This window comes from Nelumbo nucifera, chromosome 7, assembly GCF_055504915.1.
Source record: "Nelumbo nucifera cultivar China Antique chromosome 7, China Antique-T2T, whole genome shotgun sequence".
NCBI lineage: Eukaryota > Viridiplantae > Streptophyta > Magnoliopsida > Proteales > Nelumbonaceae > Nelumbo > Nelumbo nucifera.
In genome coordinates this window covers 22,289,644-22,303,159 of record NC_142655.1, presented here as the reverse complement: position 1 = coordinate 22,303,159, position 13,516 = coordinate 22,289,644, and the positions used below count along the sequence as shown (strand labels likewise).

The 13,516-nt window shown below is 40.5% G+C and overlaps 1 protein-coding gene across 1 annotated transcript in view; it reads left to right on the top strand.

The window, feature by feature from the left end:
* ABCB25 (ABC transporter of the mitochondrion 3) overlaps positions 1-13,516 on the top strand; it is a 97,742-nt gene that overhangs the window by 14,565 nt on the left and 69,661 nt on the right. Inside the window, exon 6 of the mRNA XM_010253469.3 lies at positions 12,011-12,113. Coding sequence (XP_010251771.1) covers positions 12,011-12,113 — 103 coding nt within the window. The remainder of the gene's footprint in view (positions 1-12,010; positions 12,114-13,516) is intronic.

Here is a 13,516-nt window from a genome sequence, read left to right as displayed (position 1 = left end):
ATCCGGCACCAGACCCGCACTTAGCATCTGAGCTTGATCTACCCATTGCTTTGCGGAAAGGTAAACGTACTTGCACCCTTCATCCCATTTCTAATTATGTTTCTCTTACTCACCTTTCCGCTTCCCATCACCAGTTTGTCACCTTGTTATCATCAGTTGTTGTCCCTAAAGATGTCCAGGAAGCCCTTGCCTCTCCAGGGTGGTGCCGAGCCATGGAAGAAGAACTCTTAGCCCTTCATCATAATCATACTTGGGACCTCACTGCTCTTCCTCCTGGGAAGCAAGTTGTTGGTTGTAAATGGGTTTATACGGTTAAGTATCTGCCTGATGGTAGTGTTGAACGCCTGAAAGCACGGTTGGTTGCTAAAGGGTACTCCCAAACCTATGGTATTGACTACACAGAGACCTTCTCACCGGTTGCTAAGATAGGGTCAGTTCGTGTTGTGATCTCACTTGCAGCCATGTATGAGTGGCCACTATATCAGCTTGATATCAAGAATGCTTTTCTACATGGTGACTTACTCGGGGAGGTCTACATGGAGCAACCTCCAGGGTTTGTTGCTCAGGGGGAGGATGGTAAGGTGTGCAGACTAAGGAAGGTATATATGGGCTTAAACAGTCTCCTCGAGCGTGGTTTGGTAGGTTTAGTGAGGTGGTAAAGAAGTTTGGTATGAAACAGTGCAAAGTTGACCATTCTGTATTTAGTCATGACTCTCCGGGAGGAAAAATACTGTTGGTGGTGTATGTAGATGATATTGTTATTACTGGAAATGATAACATGGGTATTGACAGGCTGAAGACTTATCTGCAGGATCACTTTTAGACAAAGGATCTGGGTAAGCTGAAATATTTCTTGGGGATAGAGGTAGCAAGATCCAAGTATGGTATTAACCCGTGCCAGAGAAAATATGTGCTTGATTTGCTGGAAGAAACAGGCTTGTTGGGGGCCAAACCAGCTGAAACACCCATGGACACAAATACCAAGCTAAGCAGTGATATGGGTGAAGTGTTTGAAGACCCTGGCAGATACCGACGACTTGTGGGCAAACTGAACTACCTAACCATTACTAGACTAGACATCTCATTTGCGGTTAGTGTGGTAAGCCAGTTCATGCAAAAACCTCTGATTCCTCATTGGAATGCAGTTCTGAGAATTGTGAAGTATCTAAAAGGGGCTCCGGGTCGCGGTCTGATATACAAGAGTGGCGGAAAACTTGAAATAGAAGGGTATTCTGATGCTGATTGGGCCAGTTCTATGTCTGATAGGCGGTCTACTACATGCTATTGCACGTTTCTGGGAGGTAACCTGGTGACATGGAAAAGTAATAACAGACGGTTGTGGCAAGAAGTAGTGCAGAATCAGAATATAGGGCTATGACGCACACCGCTTGTGAATTAGTGTGGCTAAGGAACCTTCTACAGGAAGTAGGGTACAACATTTACACTCCAATGAAGCTCTATTGTGATAATCAGGCTGCAGTTCATATCTCCTCTAATCCAGTGTTTCATGAAAGAACCAAGCACATTGAGGTTGACTGTCACTTTGTGAGGGAGAAGGTGCTGAATGGAGAGTCAGACACTACACATGTTAATATAGGAAATCAGTGGGCTGACTTATTTACAAAAGGCTTGAGTCGGGGAAGAGTGGACTACATATATAACAAGCTAGGAGTATATGATATACTCCCAGCTTGAGGGGGAGTGTTAGCGTAGGGGTATTTCTGGCTTTATACCTAGATTAGTGTTGCTGATCTATAATGTTGTGTTGGAACCAGTGCTCCTAACTTAAGTAAGGGTACATATGTCTTTTCAATTAATTTTAATAATATAAATACTGCCTGGCCGACTGGGAGATGTTAAGTTGAGTCTTCCAGTTCGAACCAGAATTTCTCCCTTCTCTCTTTCTCTCTTTCTTCCACCTTTCTCCTTCTACATAACTGATCTCAGACAGACAGAACTCTAAGGCAGAACCGAATTATAATAGAAACAAAAGAGCAGGATACAAGTGAGGAAGGGTTTCACCACAAGCCTTGCATAGGATGCACACATGGGGAGAGAGACACTTATTTTGCCTTCTTTTTTGTAGCACATCACAGGTGTTTACTTTCCCTAGAACACTTCCCAATAAAGAGCTTGAACTTTAGGATGAATTGGCTTGCACTAGATTTCTTTCACAGGAAAAGTCACTTCCACAGAGTCAGAACAGGTAAGTTTGTTAAAAAATGATGCACAGGTAAACAAACCATCAGAGCTTGGGTGCCAAATTCTTTTTTCTGAGGCAGATCGATCCAAGTAGACTTTTTCCAAAGTGAAAGTAAGTGAAGAATGGAATTGCACTCAGTATCTCTCGCATCTTTCTTGAAGCCAAGATCCCAACTTTCCCCACATTCTAAGAACAAACCAAACTTGGCAACAGGTTCAGCCTTAAGGTTTGACAAAGAGTAGGGGTCTGAGAAAAGCAGCTTAAGGGGTTGATCCCCGAGCCAAAGGTCTTCCCTAAGTAACACTATTCCCATTCCCAACATCAAGGCTAATGAAATTAAGGAAAGTGGGGAATACCTCAATGATTATTTTCCAAGGGGAGCTTGAATTTGTATTTGAAGCTAGTTTTGCATCTCAACCATTGTTCTCTACACCATGAATGCTTACTATGACCCTGTGCCAAAGTCTTTCTTTCTCACGAAGAAACCTCCACAACCATCTGCCAAGAAGAGCTGTATTTCTTTTTAACACATTTCCAATGCCTAACCCACCTTGCTCCTTGGGATTACAAACATGTTCCCATTTTACCAAGTGGTATTTTTTTTTACTCTCTTGGCTCCCACAAAAAGTCCGTCATTATCTTCTCTAGCTGCCTAGCTACTTATCAACTATGGAAATTTGGTGGCAGGAGATTCAAGAGTGGTTCTGGGTTGGTTAAAGAATGACACTCTAGTTTCTTGGTAATATCGAACCATCATGAGGGAAATAATAGAGGTTGGTATCAATTGATGCCTAAACAATAAAGAAATCTAACAGACTAAGAAACAGCTGTAATTTCTTCTCTCCTTCTTTAATAAAATTTATTACTTATACAAAAATAGAGAAATCTAAGTATGAACTTACTAAGCAAAAGAACAGTATTGGCAATACACAAAATCCAGTAGTATCTGGGTTTAACTCTAGTAGCAAGAGGTTTAAGTCCTATTTTGCTGTTGGATTGCCATGGTTTTAGATACTCCATTGGTATGACATTTGTATAGTTTCTTTGCTAAATAACTGTATTTTATTGAGTAAGTAGCTTGTTGGCCAAAATGTCAAACAAATGAAGAATACAAACAACATTCAGCTAAGCAAAGAACACCATAAGCATTACAGTACAAATTACAAACACTATCCAATCCCTTGCAATCCTGTTGCAATAAAAAGGGAGGTTAGGACTGGGGAACTTAGTTCATGGGAATACTTCTTTGTTAGGAAAGTGGCTTTGGAGGTCCCCATTGGAAAGAGACAGGCTATGGCATAAGGTGGTAGAAAGCATTCATGGGCTGATGAACAATGGCTGGTATGCAAAGATACCTCCCACATCTTCCTTGCGTTCTCTGTGGAAAGCAATACAAGAGGTATATCCTATCTTAATCTCATCAGATTTGATGTGGGTTGTGGCCCTAGGGTGCTTTTTTGAGAAGATCTTCGGCTGTGTGATACTCCTTTTTGCTCCCTCTTTACTGATCTATATTCAGTCTCTAACTACAAGTTACAACCCATCACAAATTTTGTCACCCTTTCTCACTTTGGATTGAGTTGGGATTTTGGTTTCAGAAGCGGTTTGAGGGATAATGATGAGTCTCTTATTTGCTTGCTTAATACTCTTAAGTCACTTTTCTTCGTTCAATCTTTGGAGGACACCAGAGTATGGTTTACTTCTTTTGATGGCACCTTTACTTATGCTTCTTTCTTGAATACCCTTGTACAAATTCTTGTTGGGGGTGACAATTTTCCAGTGAAAGAGATTTGGAGCAAGCCCATTCCACCAAAAATTCAAGTTCTGTGTTGGGAGGTGTTTCTTGGGAAGGTAAATACTTGCAACATGCTTCAAAAAAGGAGGCCAAATAAATGCCTTTCCCCTGATATGTGCATCAATTGCTCTACAGATGGTGAATCCCTACCTAATTTATTGATCCATTGCCCTTTTGTGCTTTTTGTTTGGGAATCTCTATGCTCTCTTTGGTTGCAGGTGGAGTGCTCCCTAGGATGTAGTTAGCCTCTTTGATCAAACTTTCAAGGCAGCCAACAAAAAGAGAAAGGGTTATGTGGAAGTTAGCAAGGGCAGCGGTTGTGTGGACAATATGGGCGGAAAGGAATGCAAGGATCTTCAATGAGAAGCATTGACCAAAAGAGGTTATTATGGAGGACATAAAGATAAAAGTTGCACATTGGGTAAAGTCACTCCGGCTCGTTCAAAATATCTCAATTACTAATATTGTAAGAGCCTGGAATGAAGTGGCACACACTGCTGAGAAGGAAAGAAAAGTAATGGAGTGGAAGCCCCCAGGCCCCAACAAGTATAAGCTGAACTTTGATGGGAGCTCTACAGGAAACTTGGGTATGGCAGGCCTTGGTGTTGTGATCAGAGACTCCTCAAGCTAAGTGTTGGCTCTGTACTCAGGACCTTTAGGGGAAGGTAACTCTTTAAAAGCTGAACTGTTAGCTCTGCTTCAAGGTCTAAAGATTGCCAAGCAAGCTGATCTTGGCAATTTAGAGAAAGAAGGGGACTCAAAAGTAGTGATATCTTGGACCAATTCAAGCAGTAATGTTCCTTGGAACTACAGACATCCATTAAGGGAGATAGTAAGCGTGGCAAGGGAACTTAATGCATCATTCACATGGGTCAGGAGAACTGCAAATGGAACAACTGACTCTCTAGCTAAACAAGGAGTTCAAAGGCAACAGCTTTTTTTGGGCTGTATTGTAACATTTTCTGTTGAAATGTCTATGCTCTAACTGCTGTAACTCTGTATTTACTTATCTTAATTTAATAAAATTCTCATTTTGCTGATAAAAAAACTATAGCAATGAAAAGATGAAACTTAAGTGGTTGGCAAAGGATATTGAAATTAAGCTGAATTAGATTAAAAGAAGTGTTAACTCTTTTGATGATGGGTTTAGCTAAGCAAGGGGTGAATAGGGATGCTTTGTTTTGGGCTAATATGTATCTTTGTTTTTGTTTCTTTTGGTTGGGGAGTTAAGAGAGTTTATCTCCCCCTCTCCTTTGTACTTAATCTCCATTTTTCTTATTGATAGTTATTTGTTATTGATAAAAAAAAAGAAAAAAAAAACACTGGCCTTTGCTAGTTCATCATCTAGATCATTTGCACTTAGGGACTCAATTGAATGAGCACCTCAATGGGTTTCCCAGCACTCATGCTTCTCTAACATGTTATTTAACTATGTAAGGTACATTTTTCCCTGTTCTTAACCAAGAGACAACCATTTGGCAGTCACCCTCCACCATGGTGTTCCTTAAATTCTTTGTGGCTTCCAACTTCAAACCTTGTAATGCAGATAACGGCCCTGCCCTTTGAGAGTTTCCATGACCTATGAGTTCCGAATAGGCTAGTCTGACCGCTCCACCTTCATCCCTCACCAGACCTTCAATGCCCAAAACTCTTGGTTGTGAAGACTGCAACCCTCATAATTTAATTTTAAGTCTGCCACCTATAGGAGGCCCCAGCCAGCCCTTGTTTTCTGTATACGATTGAAAGCACCCATGTTTTGCCACCTTCTTAAAGATCATTCAAGGAAGCCCCCTTAAACTCTTCAGAGATCAGAATCCAATGTACAATGTTGAGGCTTATGGGATGACATAGTTGCAATACATCATCTTTTTTTTTTTTGTCTTTTTAGTAGAGATCACTAATTGCAGATTTAATCGAGTTTCTTGTGAAGGAAAGAGGGGGAAGATGAAGATTTCAGCAGTAGAGAAGAAAGGAGAAGAAGAAGAGAGTAGGAAGTCAACCAGGATTGTGAAAATTAACCCTAGCCGCCCCCCTCTCATTATATTTATACTTAACTTTAAAAGATGAGATATTACAAGGATGCCCATAGTAGGGCGGCTACTAAAAGCTGAACAGTCACAACTTAAAAAAACACAAACTAATGGGCCTAAATCCCAACAACTTCCTAACTAAATAAAAACAAACCGGACCAACTCAACATTCCCCCTCAAGTTGGGAGTAAATGTCACACATTCCCAACTTACGTAGATCATGCTCCAGCTTGTTCTTTGCAACACCTTTTGTGAGAACATCAGCGAGCTGCAGATCAGAAGCAATGTATGGAAGACAAACTTCTCCAGAAGTTACCCTTTCTCTGATAAAATGTTTATCCACTTCAATGTGCTTAGTTCGGTCATACTGGACTGGGTTATGGGCAATGTTAATTGCTGCCTGGTTATCACAATATAGCATCATAGGTTCTTCTGCCTGTACACCAATCTCTTTTAACAGGGAACGGATCCAGAGAAGTTCTGAAACTCCATGTGCCATGGCCCTGTATTCGGCTTCAGCACTTGATTTTGCCACCACTGTTTGTTTCTTACTCTTCCAAGAGACAAGGTTACCCCCAACTAGGGTGCACACTCCTGAAGTTGATCTCCTATCATCAAGGCATCCTGCCCAATCTGCATCTGTATAAGCCTCTAGTTTCAACTGTCCATGATCAGTAAACAATATGCCTCTGCCCAGGTGTCCCTTCAGATAAGCAAGAATCTTGTCAACTGCCTCTCAATGCTGGACTCGTGGAGCATGCATGTATTGACTTACTACACTTACTGCATAGGAAATGTCTGGTCTTGTCATACACAAGTATAGCAGCCGACCCACAAGTCTCTGATATCTCCCAATGTCCTTTACTGGTTCACCTTCTGATGCATTGATTTTATCGTTCTGATCAATAGGGATGCTGATTGCCTTTGTTCCAAGCTTCCTTGTCTCTTGAAGAAGATCCAAGAAATACTTCTTTTGTGAGATAAAAATTCCATGTTTTGATCTTGCAACTTCAATGCCTAAGAAGTATCTCAGTTCTCCAAGATCCTTAATTTCAAATTCTTTATGTAGGTTCTTTTTCAGACCATCAATCTCACTCAGATCATTCTCGGTGACAATAATATCATCCACATAAACAATTAGGACTGACACCAAAGATCCCTTTCGCTTCACAAACAAGGTGTGATCGGATTGAGTCTGAGTGTAGCCAAAAGCAATAAAGGCCTGTCCGAATCTGTCAAACCATGCTCTGGGAGATTGTTTCAAGCCATAAAGTGACTTCTTAAGCCTGCATAACTTTCCCTTTTCAGTATCATTGTAAAAACCAACAGGAAGATCCATATACACTTTTTCTTGCAGATCCCCATTTAGGAAAGCATTATTCACATCAAGTTGAAACAAGGGCCAAGAGTATGAGGCAACAAGAGAAAGAAGTATCCGAACGGAGGTCATCTTTGCAACTGGAGCAAAGGTCTCTAAGTAATCAATGCCATAGGTTTGTGTGTACCCTTTTGCAACAAGTCTTGCCTTGTACCTTTCTATACTTCCATCTGCCTTATATTTTACTGTATAAACCCATCTGCATCCAACTGTCTCCTTGCCTTCTGGTAGATCCACAATGTCCCATGTCTGATTCTTAATCAAAGCTGCCATCTCTTCCTGCATAGTTGTCTTCCACTCAGGTTTGGAGAGAGCCTCACTAACACCCTTGGGTATAGACATTGAATCAAGAGAGGAGAGAAAAGCACGGTAGGAAGGAGAAAGTCCACTGTAGGATAAATATTGTGAAATACAATGAACAATACACTTTCTCTTCCCTTTTTTGAGAGCAATAGGGAGATCAAGGTTATCTGTAACAGAGTTAGTAGGATTAGTGGGAACTGAAACAGTAGCGGGACCAAGAGGAATACTTGAATCCATGGCAGCCGAATCTGGAGTCTCCAAGGAATCGATAGGAAGTGATGTGAGTTCTGCTGTAGTGGAATCAACCTCCTTGTGAAGTCTCTGTTGTAAATAATGCTGAGAAGCAGAACGCAAAGGAGGTGGCAAGGTAGGTGCCACAGGGTGGTGGTCAAGCACAGGAGTAGACACAGGGACTGGAACTGGGAGAGGAATAGATTGCTGATTCACTTCCCCAAAACACTCCCCCTGAGAAGGATTCTTTGAGAAGAAGTACGTGGGTTCAAAAAAGGTGACATCCACCGTAAAATACCGGCCCCCAGAGACTGGATCATAGCAGCAGTACCCTTTCTGATTCTCTGCATATCCAAGGAAGACACACTTCTTTGCCTTGGGATCAAGTTTCGAGCGGTGAGGACCAAGAATATGTGCAAAGTAGACACACCCAAACACCCTGAGAGGAATATGAAACATCTCCTCCTGGGGAAAAAGAAGACTGAATGGGGTGCTGAATCCAAGTATACGAGAGGGCACCCTGTTAATCAGATATACTGCTGTGAGAACTGCATCACCCCAAAACCGAACTGGAACTGTAGATGTGATCATCATGCTTTTTGTAGTCTCTACAATGTGTCTGTTCTTCCTTTCTGCAACACCATTCTGCTGTGGACTGTAGGGGCAACTGCTCTGATGGACAACACCATATTCTAACAGATATGAGGCAAGATGTCTTTCAAAATACTCCCTTGCATTGTCAGATCTGAACACCTTTATTCTTGTTCCAAACTGTGTTAGTACCATCTGATGAAATTGCCTCACCAAGGATGGTACCTCATCGCGGGATCTCATCAGGTAAATCCAAGAGTATCGTGAGAAATCATCCACAAATAAGAGAAAATAGCGATAGCCTCCCATAGAAGGAACATGGTAAGGGTCCCACACATCCGAATGAATAACATCAAAAGAAGAAGAACATCTTTTATTACTAGGTTTAAATGAATATCTACAATGCTTTCCAAGTTGACAACCTTCACACTCCAGACTTGACAAACTAACAGACTCAAAAAGTTTTGGAAATAAAAAACTCAAAGAAGAAAACGGTAAATGACCCAAATGATTATGCCAAAGCATAATTTGACTCACAGACCCTGACTCACTATCCCTGCTGACATGATGACTCTAATGAGAAGGAAGTACATCCAGGAGGTAGATTCCATTCACTTCACGACCACTCCCAATCGTCCTCTTTGAATCCAGATCCTGCAAAATACGACCAGGAGAAAAAATTACTGAGCAGTTCAGGTTCTTAGTCAAACTACTAACAGATAACAAATTAGTGCTCAATCTAGGAACATGAAGGACAAAGGGTAGAGAAATAGAATCACTAATCTTGACAGATCCCTTCCCAGCAATAGGAACATGGGACCCATCAGCTGTGGAGACCCTATCTCTGCCAGAACAGAGCTGGTAAGTTGAAAAAATAGTAGAGCTCTGGGTCATGTGCTCTAAGGCTCCAGAATCTATAATCCAAGGAGGCCCCTCCTTACCTGAAGTGGAAACATAATTTGCAGTGACGTGTGAACTACCTGTGTGATCAAAGGAAGTAGAGTGGATTCCACCAGTGCCACCTGTACCTTGCTGTCCGCTTGCGGCTGAACTGGAACTGGCTGTATCCTGCTAATTCAGAAGTAGCCCATACCTCTCAAGTTCGGCCCTTTTTGCAGCAGCTGCAACAGACTCCAGAGTAGCTGTAGTAGGAGGGGCCGGAATGTCACCAGTAACTGCCATGTGCGCATTTCCCTTATTTTTCAATCTAGTCGGCACAAGATGTGGGTGAAGCTTCCATCGAGTATCTCTTGTATGTTTAGGCTTCTGACAGTAGTCACAAATCAAATCTCTTTTATCTTCCTTCTTGATGTCACTGCCACTTTGTTTAGGTTTCACAGCACTTACCATAGCAGACTGATCAGAAATAAGGTTTTTCATCATCACATCTCTCCTGCACTCCTCCCCTGACACAAAGGCATATGCTTGGGAGAGAGTGACACTGTCCCCGGAAAGAAGGTGCTGTCGTGCAATATCATACTCAGGATTAGGGCCAGCAAGGAATTCAAACACCCTATACTTCTCTAGATGTTTCTGATAGGTAGCTGCATCCTTAGTGGTTTCCCAAGCAAATGTCTCTAAATGGTCAATCTCCTGCCACAGGGTTTTAAGGACTGAAAAATAGGCTGCAACAGATCTATCTCCCTGCCTTGTAGCAATAATCTGATTTCTCAATTGATAAGCCCTAGCAACATTCTCCCTCTGTGAATAGGTTTCTGCAACCCCATCCCATATTTCCTTGGCTATATTTGCCTATAATTTTTTTTTTTTTTTTTTACTTATATGTGGCAATATGGAATTACACAACCAAGTCATCACCATATAATTCTCCTGTACCCACCGGGAGTTGCTAGTTTCGGGTTTAACCTCTTCACCAGTGATATACCCTAATTTCCCACGAGCACTAATGGCCATCTTTGCAGATTGTGACCATTCTAAGTAATTTGCACCATCCAACCTAACTGTAGTAATGGTCTCAGCCCTGAAAGGGTCTCCAACACCTCCTTCCACTGGTCTCATTTCACTCCTGGGCTTATTTTCAACTCCATGGCCCTCCATGCTTCTCAAAAAATGTAAAGAAAATAACTGAAATTTGCAGCAAGATCAAGCAAAACACCTTTTGGAACCAACAACACCTTTCTGGTGTCCTAGACTTTATTCCCACAAAATATTCCTTTTTCTGTGGGACGAGAGAAGAGAGAGAAGAGGCAATCACCCTCTCTAAGCCTCCAAATCAGGCAGGACTTGAATCGCCCCTTACAAAAAACTCCAAGGAACCCTAAAAAGTTAGGGCGCCACTTCCTAGGTCAAAATTAAAGAGTCCAACAGAAATATGACTCTTCCCCTTTCTCCAGTTTTTCCTGATTTTGATGAGAAACCCTAGACCAGCTACAGGGCACACAGATCCACCAAAAAAATCCAAAAACTGGGCTTACCTGAGAGCTTCGATCAGCCTCTTAAATCACCATGCAGTCGGCCGATCTAGGGCTGCATGAGAGAACAACTTCAAGGAACCTTCGGCCTGCTCTGATACCAAGTAGAAATCACTAATTGCAGATTTAATCGAGTTTCTTGTGAAGGAAAGAGGGGAAGATGAAGATTTCAGCAGTAGAGAAGAAAGGAGAAGAAGAAGAGAGTAGGAAGTCAACCAGGATTGTGAAAATTAACCCTAGCCGCCCCCCTCTCATTATATTTATACTTGACTTAAAAAAATGAGATATTACAAGGATGCCCTTAGTAGGGCGGCTACTAAAAGCTGAACAGTCACAACTTAAAAAAACATAAACTAATGGGCCTAAAGCCCAACAACTTCCTAACTAAATAAAAACAAACCGGACCAACTCAACATTTTTCATCAAAGGTTCATGCATTTGGTGTAGAGAGGAAGAGAGTTAAGGGGTTATTTTTGTCCCTTTATTTCTTGGGAGCACCCTTATATTGTGCCTCTCTTGTACACTAGATTGTTTTTATTCTTTTGTACGTTATTTGTATCTCGAGGACAGAATGGCTCCTTTTAGTATAAAACCCTTTTCTTGGATTTGGGCTGTCACTTTTGACACACCCGAACAGTGTTTGTTCTCTTCTTCTCCATTGTGACGAACTGACTCTGATATTTGGTATAACTGGATGCATAATCAATAGAGCAATTAGAAAACAATTATTTGTTTTTTTATGAACTTGTGCCAGTATACCATGAGATATAACTCTCTATTGGGTGCTTTCTGATACATAAGCATAGAGGAATCTTGCTGCCAAGAGTCTGGTATAACTAAAATATCAAAATAAAGTGGTTCAATTTAATTTCTGATTTGCATTTTTGTTATACATCCAATATATTATTCCTCAAGTGATAAGATGCATTCCGTTACTTTTGCTTGAACCTGTGTTTACTGCTTAACTCTTCATATGATAATGTATTTGGAAGGAAGGATGCTGTGGATCCTTCATTGCTGTTCCTGACTTGGCTTTGTTACTTCTAGTCGACAAACAGGTGCGCTCAATCGAATAATTGACCGTGGTAGCCGCGCAATAAACTTTATTCTTTCATCAATGGTGTTTAATATTGTACCCACTATTTTGGAGGTACAATTCTATTGGCTTGCTTATTCTTATACTTGATCAAACTTCTACGTCTTTAATTTTATTTGTATGGTAGGTGGTGGAATGAGGAGGTTCAAAAAATAATAAAAAAAGCATATTATAAAGTTAGGCAAAAGACTAAAAATATAGAAAACTTGGAAAAATATAAGAAAAGGAAATCAGAAAGAAAGTTAGTGAAGCTATATTTAAGACATGTGATGAACTTCTCTCATAAATTAGATGATAAAGGAGAAAATAGAATTTATAAATCTTTAAAAATGAGAGAAGGAAAAAGCAGAGATTTGAATCATGTTAGATGCATCAAAGAGGAAGATTAAAGCGTCTTGATAAAAAGATGAGGAAATCAAGGGAAGCTTAGAAAAGCTATTTTGAAAAGTTGTTAAATGAAGAACATATGGAAAGTGCTAGTGGATGAAGGATTGACAACTTTACCATTACTAAAATCAATACGGGCTTTCAGTAAATTAGATTTTCTGAAGTGAAGGTGGCTTTAAATAGGATGAAGAAGGGAAAGGCATTAGGACTTGGTAGTATCCCAAATTCCCAATTAAAGTTTTGAAAGGTATGGGAGAAGTAAGCCTATTAGTTACCACAAAAAGGAAGTACGCCAATTATGGCTAACTGAGCTTTTTTTTGATAGTAAAAGAAAAAAAATTATTGAAGAAAAGAAAACGGATTAAATTTATCGAAAAAAAGAAAACGGATTACAAGCTAATGGGGTGTCAAGGTAACACCCAAGAACAGGAAAAAACTCAACCAAAGAAATTATCAAAATTACAATCTTAGAATTCAAGCACTTCCTGAAACTTCTCCCAAATCTACTCTATTGACTTGTGCAAATTCTGGAAGGATCAACATCCAATCTACAATTGATTTGCCAATGACTGCCACCAGCCTCTCAATGCTCGAAGATTTCTTCTCAAATAGCCTTTTGTTTCTTTCTTTCCAGATAATCCAACATACCGCAGAAGTTTGGTTAGGTGTTATCTTAACACCTGTATTGGTGCTTGTAAGCTGCTTTTTTGTTTTCTTAATGAAATTTTCTTTTACTTACCAAAAATATCAACATACCGCAAAAGGGATGCAGCTCTACACGATTCTAGCCTTCTTGGTACCACTAAACTTTGGCCATGAAGAGAAAATTTCTGCAGAACTTGGCTGAAATACTTTCACACCAAACAATGGAGAATAAAATTTCCATATGAAACCAGCAACCTTGCAGGAATAAAATATTGATAAAAAAACCTTGCAAGAATAAAATAAGTGGTAGACTGTCTCTTCTTGCTCTTCTGACATATAGCAGAAACTAGCCAAGCTGAAACCCCTTCTTTTCAAGCTAACTAAACAATTTTAGGCTGAATAGCATTATTTCCTTTGTAATTCAT